This window comes from Bufo gargarizans, chromosome 2, assembly GCF_014858855.1.
Source record: "Bufo gargarizans isolate SCDJY-AF-19 chromosome 2, ASM1485885v1, whole genome shotgun sequence".
Taxonomy (NCBI): Eukaryota; Metazoa; Chordata; class Amphibia; order Anura; family Bufonidae; genus Bufo; species Bufo gargarizans.
Genome location: NC_058081.1, coordinates 430,493,201 through 430,520,154, shown reverse-complemented (window position 1 = coordinate 430,520,154; position 26,954 = coordinate 430,493,201). Strand labels below are relative to the sequence as shown.

Genomic DNA, 26,954 nt, shown 5'->3' with positions numbered 1-26,954 from the left:
AAGAACCAGTGATCAATAGAAAGGACAATCCACTTGAGTGGTGGAAAGAAAATGAGGCACGCTTTAAAACCCTTCCTTCTTATGCCAGAAGATACCTTTGCTCTCCACCCTCCTCTGTACCTAGTGAGCGTGTTTTTAGTGAAGTGTCAGCAATCTACGAAAGGAACAGAAGCCGTTTAACAGGAGAACATGCAGAAATGTTGTGCTTTCTGCACTACAATGTACTCCTTCTCAACTGGAAGTATTGAAGAAATTCTAAATATTCTCTCATTGTGTACCAAGGCGGGCTCTCGGCACATAAATGTGAAAGGATAAATTCCAGCACTGGATAAATTTACCGTTGCACTTGCATTGTATTTATTTTTCATTTCATATCACAGTTTTCATCTTGTGGACATCACCTCCCACCATAACAGGTTGACATGTTTCGAATGTCCAGGAGGTTACAACTAAGGGTACTTTCACACTTTTCGTTTGTATTTTCCGGCATAGAGTTCCATCACAGGGGCTCTATATACCAGAAAAGAACTGATCGGTTTTATCCTAATGCATTCTGAATTGAGAGCAATCCGTTCAGGATGTCTTGACTCTTCAGTTCAGTCTTTTTGACTGATCATGCTACGGTTTTATCTCTGGCCAAAAAAACTGGTGACTGAACTGCCTACCGGATTTCTCTGCCGCAAGTGTGAAAGTAGCCTAAGAACGCTACAGTTTGAAACATGTCAACCTGTGGTGGTGGCAGGTGAATCAGGTGATGTCCACATTTGAACATTGTTGTTCTTTCTTGTTAGTCGTTACCTTTTGACTGATATAAAAAAAAAATGAAAAAGAAGTGGTACAACTTGTTGTATTTGACTCCTATCACCAATGAAAAAGAAAGATTTAGGCCTCTTTCACACGGGCGTCATGTTTTTTGCCCGGATAAGAGCCGGGTGCGTTGCGGGAAAATGTGCGATTTTTTTTTTTTTTTATTTATTTTTTTAATTTATATTTTTATTTTTTTTTCCGCGCGAGTGCAAAACATTGTCATGCGTTGCACTCGCGTGAGAAAAATCGTGCATGTTTGGTACCCAAACCCGAACTTCTTCACAGAAGTTCGGGCTTGGGATTGATGTTATGAAGATTGTATTATTTTCCCTTATAACATGGTTATAAGGGAAAATAATAGCATTCTGAATACAGAATGCATAGTAAAACAGCGCTAGAGAGGTTAAAAAAAATAAAAAATAATTTAACTCACCTTAGTCCACTTGATCGTGAAGCCCGGCATCTCCTTGTGTCTCCTCTGCTGAACAGGACCTGGGGGTGAGCTGCTGCATTAAATAGAGGTTAAGGACCTTTGATGACGTCACTCCGGTCATCACATGGTATGTCACATGATCTTTTACCATGGTGATTCACCATGGTAAAAGACCATGTGATGACCGGAGTGACATCATCAAAGGTCCTTAACCTCTATTTAATGCAGCAGCTCACCCCAGGTCCTGTTCATCAGCAGAGGAGACACAAGGAGATGCCGGCTTCGCGATCAAGTGGACTAAGGCGAGCTAAATTTTTTTTTTTATTTTTTTTTAGCCCCTCTAGCGCTGTTTTACTATGCATTCTGTATTCAGAATGCTATTATTTTCCCTTATAACCATGTTATAAGGGAAAATAATAATGATCAGGTCTCCATCCCGATCGTCTCCTAGCAACCGTGCGTGAAAATCGCATCGCATCCGTACTTGCTTGCGGATGCTATGCGATTTTCACGCTTCCCATTCACTTCTATGGGGCCTGCGTCGCGTAAAAATCGGACAATATAGAGCATGCTGCGATTTTCACTCAACGCACAAGTGATGCGTGAAAATCACCGCTCATGTGCACAGCCCCATAGACATGAATGGGTCAGGATTCAGTGCGGGTGCAATACGTTCACCGCACGCATCGCACCCGCACGGAAAACTCGCCCGTGTGAAAGAGGCCTTACAAAAAAATTTAAATGTTAACAATAAACATGTTAATTTAACAGCAGATTTGTGTAGGATTTTTTTTTTTTTTCTTAAAAAAACCCACAAAAACAGAATATCGGTATAAATTATCGGCTATCTGCCTGAAAGTTCAGATTATCGGTATCGGTCCTAAAAAATCAATATCGGTCGATCCCTATTTACAATGTTGCTACATCAAGGCACCTTTTTTTTTAAAAACAATATTTCCTTGAACTTTAGATTGTGTACATTAATATTCCAAACATAGTGTGGTTTCGAAAGGGAGTCTTTCACCTAATCTGAGCGTTTTAGACCGCTCAGATCAGGTTATAGACTCTTTTAACCCTCATTACAATCGTACCTTTTTCTTGTGTGTCCCTCGTCCAGATAATGAAAATAGCACTTTTTAAAGTTATGCAAATTACCTTCTGAAGGTGCCCAGGGGCGGCGTTACTGGGCGATGTGCCCAGAAAAACATACCTCCAGCCGGCAGACGTCACGAGCGGCACCAGAGGACGGCGGGCTGTGAACTGGCCCACACCTGCGCACCATTATGGGCAGAGGAACAGCTTTTCATATTGCGCATCCGCCGGCCAACTAAAGACAGCCGGCCGGCGCATGCGCAATATGAAAGGATGTTCCTCTGCCCATAATGGGCAGAGCAGTGCGCAGGTGCGGGCCAGTTCCCAGCCTGCCGTCCTCTGGTGCCGCTCGTGACGTCCGCCGGCTGGAGGTGTGTTTTTCTGGGCACATCGCCCAGTAACGCTGCCCCTGGGCACCTTCAGAAGGTCATTTGCATAAGTTTAAAAAGTGTTATTTTCATTATCTGGACGAGGGACACACAAGAGAAAGGTACAATTGTAATGAGGGTCAAAGAGCCTATAACCTGATCTGAGCGGTCTAAAATGCTCAGATTAGGTGAAAGACTCCCTTTAAATACAATTTCATTTTTGTGTGATGGAGTTGACATTTCCATGGAATTGCCCAAATGCTACGTTGGATATAGGTCTGCTAAATCTTTGTTCAGCTGGTCACATAGGTCAAGCTTTCAGCGGTCTCTTCTCCTTCCTCTGTAGTTCTGATCAGATCATTTAAACCAGATTTGGAGAACCTGTGATAACTTTTTTCTTCCTAGGGCCTTTTTTTTTTCTACACAGAGTGAAATATAATTTATTTACTCCTGATCTTTTATCATCTCAAAATACTTATACACGTGGTTAAGTATAGAAGATTCAAGAAACATATACGTTTCTTGTGATCAGGAGCTCAAATGTAGATCTGTAGTTCTGTTGGGATTCATTTTCCCATCACATTATACACTGCTTGTTTCCGTGGTTTTGACCACTCTACAATCCCTTAGTGGTAGTCATGCTTACACACTATAGTAAAAAGCACCATCCTATGTGTGGTCCCACGTAGGGATCGACCGATATAGATTTTTTTAGGGTCGATACCGATAATTTGTGAACTTTCAGGCCAATATACCGATATTCTGGGAGTTTTCATTTTTGAAAAAAAATTAATCCTATGCAAATATTAATATGTATATTGTTAACGTGTAGGTTTTTTTTTTTTTTTTGTAAATCTTTCTTTTTCATTTATACTTAATATTATTATTATTATTTTTATTAATTTTTTTTTACTAACTTTTAGCCCCCTTAGGGACTAGAACCCTTGTCCTATTCACCCTGATAGATTCAGGGTGAATAGGAGCTCACACTGTTCCTGCTGCCCTGTGCTTTGTGCACACAGCAGCATGGAGTCGACTATGGCAGCCAGGGCTTCAGTAGTGTCCTGGCTGCCATGGTAACCGATCGGAGCCCCAGGCTTACACTGCTGGGGCTCCGATCGGAGGAGGAGGGAGAGGGGGGACCCTGTGGCCACTGCCACCAATGATTAATACTGGGGGGGTGGGCGCACTGCGCCACCAATGATTAATACTGGTGGCTTGGGGGGGGCGCACTGTGCCACCAATGACGAGAAATCTCTCATTCATTCATATACAGGAGGTGGGAGCTGGCTGCAGAATCACATATCCAGCTCCCGACCTCTATGAGCAGTAGCTGCGATCTGCGGCACCTGAGGGGTTAACTACCGCAGATCGCAGCTATTGCTCATAGAGGTCTGGAGCCGGCTATGTGATTCTGCAGCCAGCTCCTGCTTCCTGTATATTAATAAATGAGACAGTTATCTTCATTGGTGGCACAGTGGCCATAACCCCTCCCCTTCTCTTGTCTTCCTTCCTCTCATTGGCAGCAGCGGCAGCACAGGGGGAGGGAGACGAGACACTGCTTTCTTCTCCCCTGTGCTGCTGAGGGAACACGGAGAGCGCTGTCAGCAGCGCGATCTGTGTTCCCAATACGTTATCGGAATATCGGCAAACTAGATACCAATAACTGTCAAAATACTGAATATCGGTAAAACCGATAATCGGTCGATCCCTAGTCCCACGGTCCCTGTCACCAGAGAGGCCAGTGCTTTTTCCTATAGTGTACAAGCGGAAAAGTAAAAAGTTACAGCACTTGGAATGTGCCGGAAAAAAAAATTTGCTTGCCCACTAAGGCCCAAAACAGGATGGTCAATAATGGGTTAATGGAGTTGATGACCTGTGCTGGAACCTGGAAAACGCCTTAAATCTGAATATTAAAATAAAAAAAAAATTCTTCCCATTTTTGTACTGTGTATGATCAACAAAATAAAACCAAGTTTGCTAACAACAAAAGTCCTATGTGTACTGAAAGGAACAATCTTTACGCGTATTACAGAGGTTGAGCACATTTGTGTCCCTTATATACCACTAGAGAAAACCTTTTAAGAGGGTTGTGCAGAGCTAGTCCTCAGGATAGGTCACGTCCTGCAAGAGTGCCGAGGCCTATTCAAACAGTTGATTGGCGGGGTGACGTGGTATCCTGAGGATAGGTCATCAATACACTAGTAATGCACAACCACTTTAATTATCTGAAAATTGAAAATGTTTATAGTTCTTGTAAATTATCTGTCTTTAGGATAACATATTCATGTGTTTAATTTTTTTTCTCAGTAGAAGAACTCCGAATGGAACAGCTTGATATACCAAACTCTCTCCCATTGCAGTCATCTTTGACCAAGAGAGGGACCATTATTGTTGGAGATAATGGCACACCAAGTGATCACTCATGCGGCAGTGCGGATGGTATGGAGTCTCACACAGTGGAAAGAACAGACTTGAGCAACAACTCTGAGTCCAAGAAAGACAGTAATGGCCTGAGGAACAGAACAGACATGACCTTGGAGTCCACACCACGAGGCCTGAACCAATACATATCTAGATTTGATGAAGCCATGAAACTTAGGAATCAGCTCAGTAATGAAAAGCCAGCACCAGAAAATGGTAGTGGAGTGGAAGAATTGGACTCTTTTCGCATTTTTAGGCTTGCCGGAAGTGCCCTTCTGGCTTTGACTGTTAGGCTGTTTGTGTGCAAGTATCTGGTAAGATTGCCACGGACATACTATAATTATAATGCTTTAACCGTCACTGTAGACAACACCTTAGAAGCAAATGTTTATTAAAGGGGTTCTCTCACCTCCAAAATCATTTTCAAATTAAGAATACCGCCATGTAGGGTAGCTGCCCTGAAATATAACCATAGCTTTCTTATAAAAATCCAGTTGGAAATGCTCCATTTTAATTTTATGTGAATAAAGTTTTCAGTGCACCTGGTTTCCCCTGCACCATCACTTCCAGCTCTGAAATCTCAGGTACTATCAATCAAACATGAGGAGGAGGTGCTGGTGGGCTTATGGTGAAACGAGTGCACCGAAAACATTATTGCATCCAAATGAAAAGCATCTCACCCTGGTTAGAGGACTGGATTTTCACAAGAAAGTTTGTTTCAGGTCAACTACCATACATGGAGGTATGCTTATTTGAAAAACTAATTTGGAAGTGACAAATTGCCCTATGTAAGTGCATATTCCTAGTCGCCAAAAAGTTATCTCTTTTTTTCAAATGCTTGCTAACTGCTGATAACTGCAACTTGGTGGCCCACATATATAAGACTGCAGAAATTCATATACCAGTGATCCCTCAGGATACAATATTTTCAACTTACAATGGTCTTACCTTGGCCATTGTAAACTTAAACTAGACATAACATACAGTGCCTCAGATCCAACCAATCAACATGGGCATTTCTATTCTATACCGCTGTAATGGCTGTCTGTATAGGACCGTGCGGTACTACATGTTCTGTACTGCCCCCTGTCTGTGCCAGGATCAGTTGCTCCTTTGGACACCAGGTTAGCGGTGGCTTCATTTTATTTTCCTGGTACATGTACATGCACTATACCAGGCCGTGAAGAGGCTCCTGTCCTCATCATAAGAATGGATTTACAGCTTCCACCATCTATTCCTGACGTGTATCTATACCTGACATTCCTTATATGTAAGGACTTGCACTATCTCTCTGTCATGTGCTTATTTGTCTTTGGAACCAGTTACTGGTTTTCCATAGAGTTTTGGACTCCAGTTACAATGGTCATCCCGGAACTAATTCATATTGTAACTTGAGGGCCCTGCTGGGTATGTGGCCCCAACATTTAGTAGCTGGACAGACAATTGTGTCACAGCATGAAGTAGTCTTTGTTGCCAGTGACTGCTGTCAGTGACGGCTACAAGATCAAGAGACACTCTCCATTTTTCACTTTTTTATGTTTACACAGATTTCATTTTTATTTATTTTTTGTGTCTGGTGCCTCTTGTTTTAATACAAAAAACAAAACAACACCACAGAAAAGAAGTTCCTGTGGTTTGTATTCACCAGCAGTACAACCTTTAAAAATCTGTAGGGCAATTGCTAAACTAAAACGTAACTTTTATTCACAAATAATTAAAATAAATTTTGGGATAATACTAAAAACATACCAATTAGCCTAATTAATATCAACAGACTCCTATGTTGTCCAGGAATAATACATATACAGTGGATATAAAAAGTCTACACACCCCTGTTAAAATGTCAGGTTTCTGTAATGTAAAAAAAAAATGAGACAAAGAAACTATTTCAGAACTTTTTCCACCTTTAATGTGATCTATAAACTGTACAACTCAATTGAAAAACAAACTGAAATCTTTTAGGTAGAGGGAAGAAAACATATAAAAATAAAATAATGCGGTTGCATAAGTGTGCACACCCTTAAACTAATACTTTGTTGAAGCACCTTTTGATTTTATTACAGCACTCAGTCTTTTTGGGTATGAGTCTATCAGCATGGTACATTTTGACTTGGCAAGATTTGCCCACTGTTCTTTACAAAAACACTCCAGATCTGTCTTGCGAGGGCATCTCCTGTGCACAGCCCTCTTCAGATCACCCCACAGATTTTCAATCGGATTCAGGTCTGGGCCATTTCAAAACTTGAATCTTCTTCTGATGAAGCCATTCCTTTGTTGATTTGGATGTATGCTTTGGGTCGTTGTCATGCTGAAAGATGAAGCTCTTCATGTTCAGCTCTCTAGCAGAAGCCTGAAGGTTTTGTGCCAATATGGACTGGTATTTGGAACTGTTCATAATTCCCTCTAGCTTAACTAAGGCCCCAGTTCCAGCTGAAGAAAAACAGCCCCAAAGCATGATGCTGCCACCACCATGCTTCACTGTGGGTATGGTGTTCTTTTAGTGATGTGCAGTGTTGTTTGTTTTTGCGCCAAACATATCTTTTGGAATTATGGCCAAAAAGTTCAAACTTGGTTTCATCAGACCATAACACCTTTTCCCACATGTTTTGGGAGACTTCAGATGTGTTTTTGCAAAATGTAGCTTGGCTTGGATGTTTTCCTTCGTAAGAAAAGGCTTTCATCTTGCCACTCTAACCCATAACCCAGACATATGAAGAATACGGGAGATTGTTGTCACATGTACCACACAGCCAGTACTTGCCAGATATTCCTGCAGCTCCTTTAAGGGAAACTGTCACCGGGATTTTGGGTATAGAGCTAAGGCCATGGGTTGCTAGATGGCCGCTAGCACATCCGCAATATAGAATCCTCATAGCTCTCTCTGCTTTTATTGTGTAAAAAAACCTATTTGATACATATGCAAATTACCCTGAGATGAGTCCTGTCCCTGAGATGAGACAGAGACAGGACTCATCTCAGGTTAATTTGCATATGTATCAAATAGGTTTTTTACACAATAAAAGCACAGAGAGCTATGGGGACTGGGTATTGTGGATGTGCTAGCGGCCATCTAGCAATCCATGTCCTCAGCTCTATACCCAAAATCCAGGTGACAGATTCCCTTTTAATTTTGCTGTAGGCCTCTTGGGAGCCTCCCAGACCAGTTTTCTTCTCGTCTTTCAATACATTTTGGAGGGACGTCCAGTTCTTGGTAATGTCACTGTTGTGCCATATTTTCTCCACTTTATGATGACTGTCTTCACTGTGTTCCATGGTATATCTAATGCCTTGGAAATTTTTTTGTACCCTTCTCCTGACTGATACCTTTTAACAATGAGATCCCTCTGATGTTTTGGAAGCTTTCTGTGGATCATGGCTTTTGCTGTGGGATGCGACTAAGAATATTTCAGGAAAGACCAACTAGAGCAGCAGAACTTTATTTGGGGTTAATCAGAGGCACTTTACATGATGGCAGGTGTATGCTGACTCCTATTTAACATGATTTTGAATGTGATTGCTTAATTCTGAACACAACTACATCCCCAGTTATAAGAGGGTGTGCACACTTATTCAACCACATTTATTTAAATTTTATTTTATTTTATTTTTTCTTCTTCTTCTTCCCTCCACCTAAAAGATTTCAGTTTGTTTTGAGTTGTACAGTTTATAGGTCACAGTAAAGGTGGAAAAAGTTCTGAAATGATTTATCTTTGTCTCATTTTTTTTACATCACAGAAACCTGACATTTTAACAGGGGTGTGTAGACTTTTTATATCCACTGTATGTACATGGCGGAACCCAAACAGTGGAAGAAAAGAGAACCGTAAGTTCCTCACCCTATTCATTTCAACGGGGCAGCAAAAGATGCGGAGAGCACACCATGTGCTGTCCGCATCTATGGTTCTGTTCCGTTGAAAGATAGAGCATGTCCTGTTCTTGTCCGTAAGGCACTTTCTATTATGTTTGCGTCCATGTGCGATCTGCAAATTGCGGAACGCACGCGGCTGGTATCCGTGTTTTACGGATCCGCAAAACACTATGGCCGTCAGTGAGGCCTAAAGAGTATTGCAGGATTTTAATATTGATGACCTGCTCTCTGGATAGGCCTTCAATGTTAGATTTTTTTTTGCCACTTTACAACCCTGTGGATCAGCTATTCTACAGTAGCTTAAATGCTGGAAGTTGTTATAAAAAATTTAAAACACCTGTAAACTCATTACTTTTAAACCTTTTTAGGTTTTATACGGTACATAAGTAAGACTAAATAAGAGTCCATAATATAGATCATATTATTTTAACAATGCAGAAAAAAAACAACCAAAATAGAGAGAAGGATAGTGATGGGGGAGGGGGGGGGGGGAGTGAAGGAAGAATTTGTTTTTACATCCGATGGGTGGGGGGCGTAAACCAGCACTATGCTAAATGTTGGCCAGACATTTGTTATAACTTATTATATTGCCAGAAAGAAGAAAAGCAAAGAGAAATCAAAGTAATTACAAGCATTGAAAATAAATAAATAAATTAATTGGACTGGCACTCTGTATGTGTGGTATAATACGGATAAAAATAGAATAAAATGCAATATAAAGTGATCACACAATTTAATTCACAAAAACTCAAATTGCAATAAAATCACCAAAATAAATGATTATAAAACTCAATATAAAAATCAATATAAAATAGGGTCTGTGGTTTAAAATGAACTGAAAAACTGCAACAGCAATGATGTATGATAGTTCATAGAAATAGTACAATAATATTGGGTTCTTGTAGTCAAATAAATCCAATAATAGTTCCTTTGCATGAGGTTCCTTTAATAGGAAAAAAAAAGCAGGTTAAATGTCCTTCCTCTCAAAGAGTGTATGTATAGAGAGGAAAACCGCTTGGTTGTGTAGTTGTGAGTCCTGTCCGCAATTGGAAGAGGGCTTTATAAAAAATCGATTCCCAAAATAGCTTTAGTCGCAACCCAATTCAATAGGTAAATAAAGTGCTGTGTGCTCTGAGGTAAAGAAATTGGATCTTACCTTGGCCCAGATGGTAGTTCAAAGTAGGGATTGATGCCGCATACCTGACTTTCATTCCACTATGATGTACACAGTCCTGTCCTCTTCCAATTGCGGACAGGACTCACAACTACACAACCAAGCGGTTTTCCTCTCTATGCATACACTCTTTGAGAGGAAGGACATTTAACCTGCTTTTTTTTCCTATTAAAGGAACCTCATGCAAAGGAATATTATTGGATTTATTTGACTACAAGAACCCAATATTATTGTACTATCATACATCATTGCTGTTGCAGTTTTTCAGTTCATTTTAAACCACAGACCCTATTTTATATCGAGTTTTATAATGTATTTTGGTGATTTTATTGTAATTTGAGTTTTTGTGAATTAAATTGTGTGATCACTTTATATTGCATTTTATTCTATTTTTATCCGTATTATACCACACATACAGAGTGCCAGTCCAATTCATTTATTTATTTTCTTCTGTACGGGTGATGCAGTTTTCTGGCCTAGAGCACCTGGTCCTTATCGCATAGGAGTGAGCTATTCCTGTTACTTCTCTTTCCTAATTACAAGCATTAATGAGACGAGAAAGGGAGCAGAATAAATCAAATCCCATCTCGGAGCCCCTATTTCATACAAAACAAAACTTGTCTGCTCGCAAAATTCACAACCAAGTCTCAGTTAAGTAGCTGATTTCGTAACCCTCATGTGGAATTAAAAAGAAATATGCGTTTGGTTACTTTTGGAAGTCCTATAACGGTAAAGGGAAAGCACACTGCTCATGTGGCCACCCCTCCCTATTCATCGCTATAGGACTGCCGGAAGTACTGGCTCAGTGCTTGACTAGTTCTCAGAACTCTCATTGTGGTGAATGGAGGGTGGCTGCGCTTGCGTGATTTGCTCTTATTCACTTTCGGGCCCATTCTCAAGATGGCATATCCTAGCAATATGCTATCAATATCCGAGATGGAAATACCGCCTTAAGGCCTCTTGCATACAAACTTATTTTCATTCCGTATCCGTTCCGTGTTTTTTTTTTTTTTTTGCGGACTGTATATGGAACCATTCATTTCAATAGGTCCGCATTCCGTTTGTTTTTCCGTTCCGCAAAAAAATAGAACATGTCCTATTATTGTCTGCATTACGGACAAGTATAGTACTGTTCTATGAAATACAGAATGCACACGGATGTCATCTGTATTTTTTGCGGACCGCATAATACATACGGTCGTGTGTAAGAGGCCTAACCCTTAGGGTACCGGAGGTTTTTTTTCAGTTTTTCTTCCCTCTTCCTTGAGCCATAACTTTTTAATATTTCCGTTCATATAGCTGTAGGAGGGCTTATTTTTTACAGGACAAGTTGTACCTTTTAATGCCACCATGAATTATGACATACAATGTAGTGGGAAGCAGTAAAAGTTCCAAATGGGGTGGAATTTGGGGAAAAAAAAAATCCTCAACTGTTTTACGGGTTTTGTTCCCATGACGTTCCGTTTGCAGCAAAAGTGACCTATGCCCTTCATTCTCTGGGTGAGTACGATTACAACGATACCCCATAGGTATAGGTTTTTATGTTTAAATAGTGTAAAAATAAATGTAAACTTTTTTTTTTTTTTTTTTTTTTTTTTTACATCACCATATTATGACCCCCATAACTTTTTTTTTTTTGTTATATCTACTGAGCTATGTTGTTTTTTTGTTGTTGTTTTTGCGGGACAATCTAGTTTTTATGGATACCAATTTGGAGCCTATAAAATCTGTTTTTTTAATTTTGAACAATCATGTATTTTTAAAATGATTTTATTAATGTCTATTGTTCAGTTCTTATGTTGGCCTGACATCTGGTGGCCAAAATAAGATTTGCAGCATGAGTGTCGTGGGTCTTGTCAGCGAGACTCAGAGCATTCAAAGCAACTACCGACATACCCATGTTACTGATATATTAGATATCTAAACCCTTTATTTACCTCGATCTGCATTATTGCCGGTTGCGGTAATTAGCCGCAAGGTCTCTGCTGTTTGAAACAGCAGAGAACTGCCGGCCATGGCCTCCGCTGCACGCGCGCCATGTTTAAAGCCACACCCAGGAACAGAGCAGGGAATGTTAACCCCACCAGAACCAGGAGTACCAGAAGCATAAAATATACAATCACAAGTGACAGTTCACACACTGCTCTGGTGCAGTGGGGAAGCTGTCAGCCTGCGAGCATCTTTCCCTCACCGCGCCTGCCCCGGATGATGATGAGATTTCAATAGCGCACAGGGCTGGCAGACAGATGCGAGCACTGCTTGGCCCTGTCAATCAGGACTTGGAGGGAGAACGGAGCCTCTAGAAGCAGGAACAACGCCTCCTAGGGGCTAATTAGCAAATTATAAAAGTTAGATTTATGGCATAACGAGGGCATAGATAAAAGGAATAGTCTAGTTAGGTTTGGCTGACATTGGCACATCGCTAATGTCAGCTAGTTTAATAGGGTTAAACAGCGTTTCAAACTGATATTCTTCTATATGTGACACAGAATGGCTTAAAATAAACTATTCCCACTAGGGTTGTTGCGATACCAACATTTTGATTCGATTTCGATACCATAAAAAAGTATATTGATACTCAATACCATTCGATACCACGTGGAAAAAATAAAACGCAAAAAAGTAACGTGCATTCCGCATTTTATGGAACGTCCGTCCCATAATCGAACAGTCCAATCCTATTTTTGGGGGGGACAAGGTGACTAAAAAAAATGGCGAATCGCATGGTTTTTAATAAAAAAAATTCTGTTACGGCGTTCGCCGCATAGGAGATATTTTTTAAAATATTTTAATAGTTTGAACTTTTTTGGGCATGGCGATATGTGATATGTTTATTTATGGTTTATATATTTTATATGTAAAATTGAGAAAGGGAGAGAATTAAACTTAACCCCTTAGGGACACATGATGTACCCATGACGGGCATCCTGTCACATCGCCGGGGGGGTCATGTGATTCTCCCCCCCCCCCCCGTATCGGTGATCGCCGCAAACCGCAGGTCATTTCAGACCTGCGGTTTGCGGCTTTACCTGCGAGTTCAGCAGTGCCATCGGTTCCCCATGCGGCTGGGGGGGGGGGACCTGATGGCATGGAAGGCAGCGCGATGTCTAAGGAAGGCATTGCGCTGCCTTCCGGTGACGAGCCCGTGAGATCCAGTCCCCGGAAGCTGTATGAGTAATACACAGTATATTACTCATACAGCCAATGCATTCCAATACAGAAGTATTGGAATGCATTGTAAAGGAATATACCCCCAAAGTTGAAGTCCCAAAGTGGGACAAAAAATTAAGTGAAAAAAATTTGAAAAAATAAAGTCCCCCCCCCCCCCCCAAAATTTTTTTTTTTTTAGTTTCAAGTAAAAATAAACAAAAACGGCATTTTCCCCAAATAAAGTAAAAAAAAAAAGGGGAAAAAAGTATACATATTAGGTATCGACTGGCTCTATAAACATATCACGTAATTTTTTTTGTCTGAAAAAAGCTGTTATTGTGTAAAACTTACATACATAAAAAAAAGTATACATATTTGGTATCGCCGCGTTTGTATCGACCGGCTCTATAAAAATATCACATGACCTAACCTCTCAGATGAACACTGTAAAAAATAAAAACTGTGCTAAATAAACCATTTTTTGTCACCTTACATCACAAAAAGTGTAATAGCAAGCGATCAAAAAGTCTTATGCACCCCAAAATAGTGCCAATAAAACCGTCATCTCATCCCGCAAAACTCATACCCTACCTAAGTTAATTGCCCAAAAACTGAAAAAATGATGGCTCTCAGACTATGGAAACCCTAAAACATGATATTTTTTTTTTTGCTTCAAAAATGAAATCATTGTGTAAAACTTAAATTAAAAAAAAAAGTATTCATATTAGGTATCGCCGCATCCGTGACAACCTGATCTATAAAAATATCACATGATCTAACCTGTCAGATGAATGTTGTAAATAACAAAAAATAAAAACTGTGCCAAAACAGCTATTTCTTGTTATCTTGCCTCACAAAAAGTGTAATATAGAGCAACCAAAAATTGGGTTTTTGCTTCTAAACTTCTAAGCCTTGTAACATTCCCAAAATGATCCAAACATGAAGTAGACATATGGGGAATGTAAAGTAATGACTATTTTTGGAGGTATTACTATGTATTATAGAAGTAGAGAAAGTGAAACTTCGAAATTTGCAATTTTTTTTTAAATAAAAATTAATTTTTTTAACTTCATTTTACCAGTGTCATGAAGTACAATATGTGACGGAAAAAAAATCTCAGAATGGCCTGGATAACTAAAGCGGTTTAAAGTTATCAGTCCTTAAGGGGTTAATATTTTGGTGTTTGTTTGTTTTTTAACTTAGGGGCTAGAAAGCTGGGATCTTTTCATCCCTTGTCCTATTCACCCTGATAGAGCTCTATTAGGGCGAGTAGGAATTCACACTCTCCCTGCTGTCCTGTGCTTAGTATACACAGCAGCAGGGAGATTACCATGGCGGCCAGGGCTTCAGTAGCATCCTGGCTGCCATGGTAACTGATCGGAGCACCAGGATTACACTGCTGGGGCCCTGATCAGAAGCTGCCACTGCCACCAATGAAGGGGAGGGGACCCTGTGGCCACTGCCACCAATGAATTTAACAATGGGGGGGGGGTTGTGCCTGTGGTTATAATAGTTATAATACTTGGGGTGGGGGGGTTGGGGGTGCACTGCTCCACCAATAAATATAATTAACACATTAATCTAAGTGTAGGCAGCGGGTGATGGCAGTGGTATCACATACCCGGCACCCGCCCTCTATTACATGGCGCTGCGATCCCCGCCAATTAACCCCTCAGGTGCAGCACTTGAGGGGTTAATTGCGGGGGATTGCAGCGCCATGTCAGAGGGTGGGTACCGAGTATGTGATACTGCTGCTGGCACCTGCTGCCTAAAATTAAATTAATGTGTTAATTGTATTCATTGGTGGCGCAGTGGCCACAGTCCCTCCCCGGCTCCTCCCTGCTATAGGCACATTGGTGGCAGCGGCACAGGTGGGAGGGATGGACTCCTTCTTCCCTGTGCTGCTGAAGAGAACATGGCGCCCGCTGAGAGCAGTGCTTGCCATGTTCTCAAACCAATACGATCCGGGTCTAAAAGTATCTCTTCAGCTCCAGCGCTGCGGTCCACTCGCAAATGGCGACAAGACTAAAAAGTCTTGTCGCCATCTGCAAATTGGCGACCGTTTTGGTCGCCATCTGAAGCGCTGTGTTATCTTTGCGGTGGCTCAGGCAAGGCCATTATAAATTAGAAATATTGTAACCTAAGGGACCACTATATCTCTTTGACTTAGGCCTCACGGGGCCGCAAAAGATGCAGACAGCACTCCGTTGCTCCGTTCCGTGGTCAGCAAAAAAAATATAATGTCCTATTCTTGTCCCCGCTTTGCGGACAAGAATAGGCAGTTATATTAAAGGCTGTCCGTGCCGTTCCGCAAATTCCGCACGGACGCCATCTGTGTTTTGCGGATCTGCGGACCGCAAAACATAAAACAGTCGTGTGCATGAGGCCTAAGTTCTAAGGAAATCGGCTATGTTGCAATAAAATGTTTTTTCTAAACGGCATAATTTTATTTGTCATGAAAATGTAACACTATGCATAGGGGAAACCATGGCAGTGGAAATGTTTTATACACCTTTTTTTCTAGGTGAGCAAACATGTAATTTTGCTGTATTAATTATTTGGTCTCTTTTGTCTCTCTACAGTCAATATTTGCTCCATTCCTTACATTGCAACTTGCATTCATGGGACTGTCAAAGTATTTTCCGAAGGTAAAAAAAAGAAACTAATTATTTAAGGCTTCTCTCAACATTTAAATTTTTGAGTTGTTCTAAAGAACTTTCTTGTATTCATAATCCTATTTGCTTATTTAGTATATATGATGCATCATGGTTCTAGAACTATCTGCAGCTCCTTAAGGTCGACGCCTATTTTCATTTTTGCATTTTGGACTTTTCTTCCCGATGTTCCAATAGCCATAACATTTAAATTTTTTCGTTCACCTAGCTATATGAGGGCTTATTTATTTATTTTTTTGCGGGACGATGCTTTTTTTTATGGCCAACATTTAATTTACCATATCTTCTATTGGAAAACAAAAAAATAAAATAAAAAATGTGTGGCAAAATTGAAAATAAAACAGAATTCCGCTAAGGTTTTCAGGGTTTTGAAATCACAGCGTTCACAGTGCGCTAAAAATGACCTGACATCCTTATTCTGTGGCTCAATACAAATGCGGTGATTCCAAACTTGTATAGGTTATTTTTGTTTTATTACTTAAAAAAAAAATAAAGAATTCTTTGCATTGCCATATTCTGACAGCCATAACTTTTTCTAGATTTCAGTCTACATATCTGTATGAGGGCTTGTTTTTTTAGTGTAAGGAATATCCACCGTACAGGAATTTTTCTTTTTTAATATTTTAATAGTTCAGACATTTTCAGATGCAGCAATACCTAATGTTTTTATATGTAAAAGTGTTGGTGTTTTTTTTTTTTTTTTAACTATTAGCCCCATAGGGGCCTAGTACATGGGATCTTGATCTGTATTAGGATGAATAGGATTTTCACACTGTCCATTCTGAGCTATGCCTCGGGCATAGCTTAGTATGGAGAAAGCAATGGCAGGCCTGGAGCGCTTTCACTGCGGGGGCTCCGATCGGAAGACAGAGGGAGCCGCATCCCTCTGCCTTCTCACAGGTGCCACGATCAGCGTTGAACACGGCACCTGAGGGGTTAAATGACAGGGGTGGTGCGATCACCGCTCTCTGTCAGTGCGGACGGGTGCCGGCTGTATGATACAGCGAGCCCCTGCTGTGTATCGAGCGGGCCTGCTGCAGAGGCCTATACAGGTACGTCATAATGCGTGAAGGGGTTAAAATTCATTTGGCACATCTCCATAGCGATAAAACCCAGATCACTGTATTTTTAAAACATTCACAGGATGGATTTGCAATAAAAGCAACATTTTTATCAGTCAGCAATCCAGGACCTGGCAGTCGAAACATGCATTGCAAAGGAATCCTTTCCCTTGACACATCATCCTAGGTGGGTTCTGGATGTAAGTGTACACTGGTGAGCATGAGACCTGTAGTTTCCACCACTTTCACCCTTCATTTTCAAGGTGTACTGATCTTTTGTGGTCTCCTTTAAAATAAATAAACCATAGTGCAACACTGTCAAAGATGTTGTCGATAAATGTAGTTTCAATATTATACTGACAAGATATAAGAAATTAAAAGCACAAGCTCATTAAACCAAGATGCAGCATGCCAGACTCTTACCAAATCGAGGGTTTCGCCACCCTGCCTTCTTTTAGGATTTTAATTTGCGAGCAGTCTAATGGCTTGACAAAGGTAAGGCTACTTTTACACTAGCGTTTTGTTGGATCCATCAGGGCTCAGCAAAAAACGCTTCCGTTACTGATAATGTAACCATCTGCATCTAATATAAACGGATCTAGTTGTATTATGTTTAACATAGCTAAGACGGATCCGTCATGAACTGAAAGACAGTGGGGGACGGATCAGTTTTCTATTGTCAGATTGTGTCCCCTTGCTGCGGTTTGCTCTCCGGTATAGGAACGCAACCAGGGAAAGGAATGCATTTTGCAACATTCTGTTCTGTTTAGGTATATTTACCCCTCACCCACGACAGCACCACGAGAGAGGATGGATCCGCCCCCAAAGATAGGAAACCTGCGGCACAAAAAGGTGGAGACTCCTCTTTGCCCTCAGTATGGTTTTCTGTCTTTGAGGGGAAGCCTGTGGTTCGTCCTCCTCTCCCTAGGTTGCCCTGTTACCTGTGGCCTCCTGTTCTTGTGCGGCATGCTTTGCGCGATGGCTCGGTGTTCCTGAGCGCTGGAGGGCACGATGCTTCGGTGAAATAGCAAGCACCAGTAAGCATCCGTCGGCGCAGAGGACAGAAGATCCGGCCAGGGGGAGGAGTCTTGGCTCTGCTCACGTAATCCACCACTTCCGGGTTGAGAGTGAGGCCTGGAACGCACGGATGCGCGGCGCATCACGTGTGTGGGGGGGGGTGGTTAAAAGCCGCTGGAACCTGGAAATGGCTGCCAGCGTTTGCAATACACGGAGGGCTGACAGTGTCTGGAGACAAGAGCTGCAGCACGGAGGAAGAAAAGAAAGAGACTATGGAGGACCCGGCAGCCAACCCAACCTTTGTACCAGGGAGGGGTGAGAGGCTTGTGTAGCCACATGTTTTATGACCATCTATTGATGTACAAATCTATGTGTCTTTGCAGGAAAAACCTAAAAAAGCAGTTTCTAAGAGACCTCACAAAGAATGTGCCTTAAGCAAATGTTCTCTGGCTTCTGAATATAGCTAGAGGTTATGCCAGCAATGCATAGATAAAACGGTGGCTGAGGAGACTCCATCCTTTTATAGTTGTCTACAGAATTTTGTAAGAGCTGAGATTAATGCTTCTTTATCCTCCAGGAAGCCTGATAGTTCCAGAGAAGCTAAATGTAGGAAAAAGGAAAAAGAGTTAAAGGCGTTTTTTTCGGGCTCAGATGAAGGGGAGGAGGTCCAGTCTTTCTGTTTGGACTCGGACGCTTTGTCCCTCTCCTCAGTTTCCGATAATAATGAAATTAAGAGAGCTTTCTTTCCCGTGGAGGATGTGGATAAACTCTTTGAAAGCAATCAAAGCAACCATGGGAATAGAAGACTTAAAAGAGGCTAGATCGGTGCAGGATATTATGTTTGGGGGGCTGCAATCAAAACGGTCTAGGTTGTTCCCTTTGCATAAAAATGTATCCGCCTTAATTAATGAAGAATAGCGTAAACCAGAGTCTTTATTTCAAAATTTTTTAAGAGGAAATATCCTTTTTCTGAGGACGTAGCCGCTATCTGGAATAAAGCGCCAAAGATTGATGTAACCATAGCTATGGAAGCTAAGACGACGGCTCTTCCATTCGAAGACATCGGGTCCTTAAAGGATCCCTTAAATAAAAAGGCTGAGGAATTCTTGAAAGGAGCTTGGGAAGCCTCGACGTGTTTCTTCAGACCTTCCATCGCTTCAACCTGTACTGCCAGATCCCTTTTGTGGTTGTCAGATGTAGAGGAACAGATAAAAGAACAAGAGACCTAGAGGAACAGATAAAAGAACAAGAGACCTAGAGGAACAGATAAAAGAACAAGAGACCTAGAGGAACAGATAAAAGAACAAGAGACCTAGAGGAACAGATAAAAGAACAAGAGACCTAGAGGAACAGATAAAAGAACAAGAGACCTAGAGGAATAGATAAAAGAACAAGAGACCTAGAGGAATAGATAAAAGAACAAGAGACCTAGAGGAAAAGATAAAAGAACAAGAGCCCTAGAGAGGATGTTTTAGCTAGTCTTCCTACTATTAAAAAGGTGGTAAACTTTAGGGCGGATGCATCTGCGGACACTATTAGATTGTCCGCCCGTGCATCAGGACTAGCTAACTCCGCAGAGCCTCATGGCTAAAAAATTGGAAGGGTAACCTACAGTCTAAGAAAAGACTATGTGCAGTGCCTTGTGAAGGAGTGTATCTATTCGGACCAGCTCTGGATGACTTGCTAGATAAGGCTGCTGACAAAAAGAAAAAATTTCCTACACAGGGCGCCTTTTTTTTTCCAGGGACAGGTCCAACCGATCCTTTTGCTCCTTCCGTTCTTTTCGGAGTAACAGAGAAAATGCAAAGGAAGAAAAGTCTTACAAACCAAGATCCCGGAGAGAAGGAGCAAGAGGTTTTTTCTTCAACAAACAGACCAGAGGAGATAAGAATTCTGAAGAGCAATGACGCCAGGGACCATGTAGGGGGATGGTTAAAACACTTTCTGCCTGCATTTCTGCCACATTAAAAGAGGGATTAAAGCTGGAATTTCATTTAAATCCTCCTTCAAGGTTCGTGGTTACGGAAGCGGCGCAAAAAAATGGAGGTGCGATCAGGTCAGAACTGCAGTCATTAATAGAAAAGAAGGTCCTAGGGGCAGTCCCAAAGCATCCAGAAGGAGAGGGGTTCTATTTTTAGTAAAAAAAGCCAGATGGTTCCTACAGAACCATAATCAATTTATAGAAACTGAGCCACTTTCTCTTAGAGAAAAAGTTCAGAATGGAGACCATCAATTCAACTGTAAATCTACTCTTCCCAGGATGCTTCATGGCAGTTCTGGACTTGAAGGATGCCTATCTCCATGTTCCGATCCATCAGGATTATCAAAAATACCTGAGATTTGCAGTTCAGATGGAAGGGGTATTGAAACACTGGCAGTTCCAGGCGCTCCCATTTGGTTTAGCAATGGCCCCCATAGTCTTCACCAAGGTGATAGCGGAAATGTCATCTGATATCCGGGAAAAGTACATATTGGTTTATACCATATCTCGACGATTTCTTGATTGTGGCAGAAACGGAGAAAGCTTGTGAGTTGGCAGTCTTGGAAGTAGTCCGCATCTTGATGAAGCTGGGTTGGATTCTGAACAACAAGAAGTCAAAGCCAAGGCCTATTCAACATCAGCAGTTCCTGGGCCTAATCTTAGATTCTAGACACCAGAAGTGTTTTTTGACAGAAGAGAAGGTAGCCGGTATACGACAGAAGATCCAAAATTGAATAGATCATCCCCTGATCACCTTGAAAAAAGGTATGTCGAACCTGGGGAGCTTAACTTCCTGCATCCCAGTTGTCACTTGGTCACAATTCCATACAAGAGAGCTGCAGTGGGAGATTCTGGAGACTTGGCAGAAGGGGAGTCTTCCTCTAGATATGAAATTCACAATATCTTCCCAGACCTTACTCAACCTAAGGTGGTGATTTGAAGACAGACAATTTAAATCGAGGTCATCCTTGGCTAAAAAACGAGATTGTTTGTTTGATAACAGACGCAAGTCCATGGGGCTGGAGGGCCCACATTCAGAAGTTATCTTAAGGAGCTCATGGCAGTGAAAGAAGCAATTCAGGAAGCTCTTCCACTATGTGTAGGCAAGGATCTAAGAATTGCGTCCGACAATACAACAGTTGTTTTCTACATAAGCAAGCAGGGTGGGACCAGGTGTCAGGACCTAATGCTAGTACTAAGTTACATCCTCCAAATGGTAGAGGGCAAATGCAGGTCTATTTCAGCAGTTCACATCAGGGGGGAAGGAAAATATCCAGGCAGACTTTGAGTCACCATCAGATTTCCCAGGGGGCGTGGTGTATGGACCACAAGATGTTCACCCAGATCTCGAAAAGCTGAGGTCTCCCATATAAAGACCTGTTTGCCACGGCTCAGAAAAAAAAGGTGAAAAGTTTTTTTCCCCCCCTGTCTCCAGAGGGCTCCCCCTGTGGGCTGGATGCTTTCCTCCACAGGTGGGATTTTCCTCTGGCCTATGCCTTCCCTCCTTTCCCTCTGATTACCAAAGTACTGAGGAAAATCAGTGAAGATCAGGCAAGGGTAATACTAATCGCCCCATTTTGGCCTAAGAGGCCATGGTTTACATGGCTGAGAAAGTTATCGATTTCAGATCCTTGGCTGCTCCCGGCAACCCAGGATCTTCATTTTCTGGGTCCGATTTTTCCATCCGCAGGTGGACAACCTCCACCTGACTGCGTGGAACTTGAGAGGCAATTGTTGAGGCGTAAGGGATTTTCTGTCAGCTTAACAAACGCCCTTTTAAAGGGTTTCTGCCACCTCATTTTGACCGAATTAGCTTTCAGACACTAGAGATCTGCTAGTGTCTGATCTCCATAACCATGCAATTCTTAGACCTTTGTGTGGAGCCTTTTCATTAAAAAACTTACTTTTATTCCTATGCAAATGAGCCTCTAGGTGCTATGGGGGCGTATTTTCAGCACCTAGAGGCTCGGTCTACTCACACTGTATGCCGCCCCGCTCGTCCGTCAAGCCTGCCCATCTCGTCTTGAATGCTTGCCTCCATGTCAGCCATCGGATGTATTCTCGCGCCGTTCACTTCTGTCTTCGGCGCAGTGAGTGAATGATGCGCTCCTGGTGCCGGATTCCACACTGCGCCTGCGCCGACTACGTCACTGTGAGGAAGCCGACATCAGGAGAGCGGCCTTCACTCGCTACGCCTTTGCCGAAGACAGAAGTGAACGGCGCAGGCGCGAGAATTCGTCCGATGGCTGAGATGGAGGCAGGCATTCAAGACGAGATGGGCGGGCTTGCCGGACGAGCGGGGCGGCATACAGTGTGAGTAGACCGAGCCTCTAGGTGCTGAAAAGACACCCCCATAGCACCTAGAGGCTCATTTGCATAGGAACAAAAGTTAGTTTTTTAATGAAACGGCTCCACACAAAGGTCTGAGAATTGCATGGTTATGGAGATGAGACACTAGCAGATCGCTAGTGTCTGAAAGCTAATTCGGTCAAAATGAGGTGGTAGACACACCAGACACAACCCCTCACTGAGTCAAATACCCCACCTCCCTTTGTTCAACCCTGAGGGGGTGGACACATGTCAGACAATGGACCTGGGACAGGGCATCCACATTTCCCTTAAACCGGCCTGATCTGTGTTCTACCAAGAACTTAAAGTTCTGCAGAGACAAAAAACATCTGGTGACACGGGCATTCCTATCTTTGGCCTGGCTAATCCACTTGAGAGGAGAGTGGTCGGTCACCAGGCGGAACTTTCTCCCCAACAAATAGTAGCGGAGAGACTCGAGTGCTCACTTGATAGCTAGGCACTCTCTCTCCACTATACCGTACCTGGTTTCGGCTTGGGTGAGCTTGCGACTAAGTAATACAACAGGATGCGCCTCCCCATTGACTTCCTGAGACAATACAGCACCGATGCCTACTTCGGAGGCATCAGTTTGTACCACAAACTCCCTCTTGAAGTCACCAAAACCAGTCACCCACACAGGGCCGACTTCAAATCGGCTCTCCCCCCCCCCCCCCATCATCCAAGCGAACCATCATTGATTTTCGTCCCTTCAAGAACCCTGTCAAGGGAACGGCTAGAATAGCAAAGTGGGGAACAAACCTCATGTAATAGCCCACTATTCCCAGGAATTGCTTTATTTGCCTAGTGGTGACAGGTCGGGGCCAATTCCGTATCGCCTCTATTTTGTTCACTTGGAGTTTGATCACTCTGCGCTCAATGACATACCCCAGGTACTTAGTCTCTTCTAACCATATCGCACATTTGTTTGGGTTAGCAGTTAGGCCAGCTTTCCGAAGGGAGTCCACTACAGCCTGCACTTTGGGTAGGTGACTTTCCCAGCTGGTACTGCGGATGACAATATCATCCAGGTAAGCCGAAGCATACCGACGATGTGGATGAAGCACAATGTCCATTATTTGCTGGAAAGTGGCGGGGGCGCCATGCAGACCAAAGGGTAAGACCTTATATTGATACAGCCCCTCAGGCGTGATGAAGGCAGTGTTCTCTTTGGCAGCCTCCTGTAAGGGCACCTGCCAGTACCCTTTTGTGAGGTCCAAAACAGAAAAATACCGGGCTTGTCCTAACCTCTCGATGAGTTCTTCCACACGGGGCATGGGATACGCATCGAATTTGGAAACCTCGTTAAGTTTGGGTATTAATACTATAAGACTGGCCCACTCACTTTTTGACTCCTCAGTGACGTCTAGCTGCAACAGTAGCTGCACCTGCTTTGATATGGCTTGTTGCCGAGCCTCAGGTACCCGATATGGTTTTAATCAGACTTTTGCCTGAGGCTCAGTGACAATGTCATGCTGAATTATGGAAGTGCATCCAGGGAGGTCCGAGAACACATCTTTGTTCCAACTAATGAACTCCCTGTCCTCCTGAGTCTATTTAGTGGAGAGGCTGTCGGCAATTTTTACTGTTGCATCAGACAGAGGGGCCGGTACCTCTTCTCCTAGAAACCCCGGCCGCAGGCTGTCTTCTGTACAGGGTTTCCTATCTTTCCACGGTTTGTGTAAATTCACATGGTAAACCTGCTCCGGCTTTCGCTGCCGTGGCTGGTGTACCTTGTAGTTTACATCTCCACATAGGGCCCCTGCCACATAGCCAGGAACTTACTGTCCACAGTCGGCACCAGAACCAAAACCCGATCACCGGGTTAAATATCCGAACCCGAGCCTGCCGATTATAGACCTGATTCTGGGCTCACTGAGCTGCCTCCATATGCACCCTAACTAGAGGCAACACGGTCTCTATCCGATCTTGCATCTGGGTAATGTACTCAATGACACTTTTATGTGGAGTGGGTGGTTGTTCCCACGCATCTTTGGCCACGTCCAAGAGACCACGAGGGTGTCTGCCATATAGAAGTTCAAAGGGTGAGAACCCAGTACAGGGCTCCAGATGGCGACCAAAATGCGCTAGACGATTTGCGACTAGACCCTCCACCGCAGCTCTCTGCAGTTGAACACAGTGGCGGGGCAGAGGAGCTGATAGTTCTCTGCCCTGCCGCCGATGTTCTTTTCAGCAGCGCAGTGGAGAAGGAGTCTCTCCCTCCCCCTGTGCTGCTGCTGCCGCCGCCGCCAATAAGAGGAGAGACAGGAGGAGGAGGGGAGGGGCTGTGGCCACTGCGCCGCCGATCATCACATGATCTTTTACAATGGTGATGGATCATGTGATGACCGGAGTGACATCACCACAGGTCCTGTTACTCCACACTGCTAAGATGAAGACAGAAGGAGATGCCGGCTTTGCGATCAAGTGGACTAAGGTGAGTTAAAATATTATTACTATTTTTTTTTTTAACCCCTTCCAGCGCTATTTTACTATGCATTCTGTATTCAGAATGCTATTATTTTCCCTTATAACCATTTTATAAGGGAAAATAATAATGATCGGGTCTCCATCCCGATTGTCTCCTAGCAACCGTGCGTGAAAATCGCACTGCATCCGCACTTCATTTCTATGGGGCCTGCGTTACATGAAAAACGCACAAAATAGAGCATGCTGCAATTTTCACGCAACGCATAAGTGATGCGTGAAAATCACTGCTCATGTGAACAGCCCCATAGAAATGAATGGGTCGGCATTCAGTGCAGGTGCAATGCATTTAACTCCGGCAAGCATAAAACCATGCGATTTCGCCATTTTTTTTGTCACCTTGTCACCCCAAAAAATAGGATAGGACTGTTCTATTATGGGCCGAACATTTCATAAAATGTGAAATGCACGTGGCTTTTTTGGGTGTTTTTTATTTTTTTATTATTTTTTTGCGTGGTATTGAGTATCGCAATACTTTTTTATGGTGACGAAAGCGAATCAAAATTTTAGTATCGAAACAACCCTACGGCGATCTGATCGGCGTAGCGTTGTCACAATACCAAAATTTTGTTTCAATTTGGCGACTAAAAGTTTAATTTGGCTCCTAAATTTTTTTCAGTTCAGGAGCCAATGGCTACTAGGTATTTTTTTTAGTCTGGAGCACTGCAGTAGAGGCCTGGGGTACCTCTCGCACGGTGAACATGAGATAGGGCAGAAGGTCCCAGTCCTTCCCATCTTTTAGACACATTTTTCAACATTTTTTTATGTTTGGTTAAACTGGTCTATCAGATCGTCCGTTTGCGGATGGTAAACGGACGCCCATAGTTGTTTTATGTGCATTAACTTAGAGTTCCCTCATCACCTTGGACATAAAAGGGGTCCCTTGGTCAGTCAGAACCTCTGGGTAGTCCTACTCGGGAAAACATCTCCATTAACTTTTTAGCTATGAGTTTGGCCGCGGTATGTCGCAGTGGCACCGCCTCCAAGTACCAAGTGGTGTAGTCTAGAATGACTAAGATGTATTGATGCCCTCTGGTGGACTTTGGTACTGGGCCTATGAGGTCCATAGCTATTTGGTCAAATGGTACTTTGATAATTGGGAGCGGTACTAGGGGACTGCGGAAATTTGGCTGGGGACTAGTTATCTGGCAGGTCGGGCAAGACTTACAAAACTCTTCCACTTCTTTGAATATGCTGGGCCAATAAAACCGATGTAGAATATGATCTTGAGTTTTCTGCAGCCCCAGGTGACCCCAGAGAACGTGTTGGTGGGCTAGATCTAACACAAGCTTGCGATGAGCATTGGGGACCACGACCACCAACTGTTCAATAGGCTCACCCAGTGCTTGGTTTACCCGATACAACATATCCTGATGAACCACAAAACGGGGAAACACTGACTTTTCCCCAGGTTGTTGTGGTTCCAATCACTAACACATTTTCCCAGGTGCGGGATAGGGTTGGGTCCCGACGTTGGGTGGTACCAAAATTATCCCCGGAGACGTTGAGGTCTGCCAATTCAGGACCCGGCGGCAAGTCTTCTACGTCTCCTACCATCACACTTAGCAGGGTTGTCTCCCCCTCTTTCACCGAAGTGGCGGTCACCCCTATCGCTGGCCTTTCGGTCTCAGGTTCTCATGGTTCTGGTCTCCCCTGTGAGCCAGAGAACTTTGCTAGGGTTACCCCTGTATCATGGGTATCAGTCACTCTCATAGCAAGCCACAGTGCTGGGAAGTCTCTTCCTATTATAAGTTTGTAGTGTAAATTTGGGGCAACTGCCACTTCGTGAGTCCATCTGCTAGCCCCTGTGGTTAGAGACACCAGGGAGGTGGGATAGTCTTTTAAATCTCCATGGATGCACATGACCCCGACTTTACGGCCAGTATACTCCGCTGACCGTAACAGGGGAGCCTTTACTAGGGACACCAGACTCTGAGTCCAGCAGAGCCTCCGCTGGAGTGTCTCCTACCTCCACCTGGCACAGGTGCAGTGCTCCAGACAAAAAAAAAGATGAAGGAGCCATTAGCTCCTAACATAAAAAATTTTGTTGCCAAATTTAAAATATATATAT

General features: G+C 43.0%; 1 protein-coding gene across 2 annotated transcripts in view; it reads left to right on the top strand.

The window, feature by feature from the left end:
* The window catches only part of CAMLG (calcium modulating ligand), a 60,550-nt gene that overhangs the window by 7,469 nt on the left and 26,127 nt on the right, over nucleotides 1-26,954 (top strand). The window contains exons 2-3 of one of the 2 annotated variants that reach the window (XM_044277801.1): nucleotides 5,014-5,438; nucleotides 15,899-15,964. In XM_044277801.1, coding sequence (XP_044133736.1) covers nucleotides 5,014-5,438; nucleotides 15,899-15,964 — 491 coding nt within the window. Of the gene's footprint in view, nucleotides 1-5,010; nucleotides 5,439-15,898; nucleotides 15,965-26,954 lie in introns of both variants that reach the window. The other variant, XM_044277800.1, reaches the window with a different exon arrangement.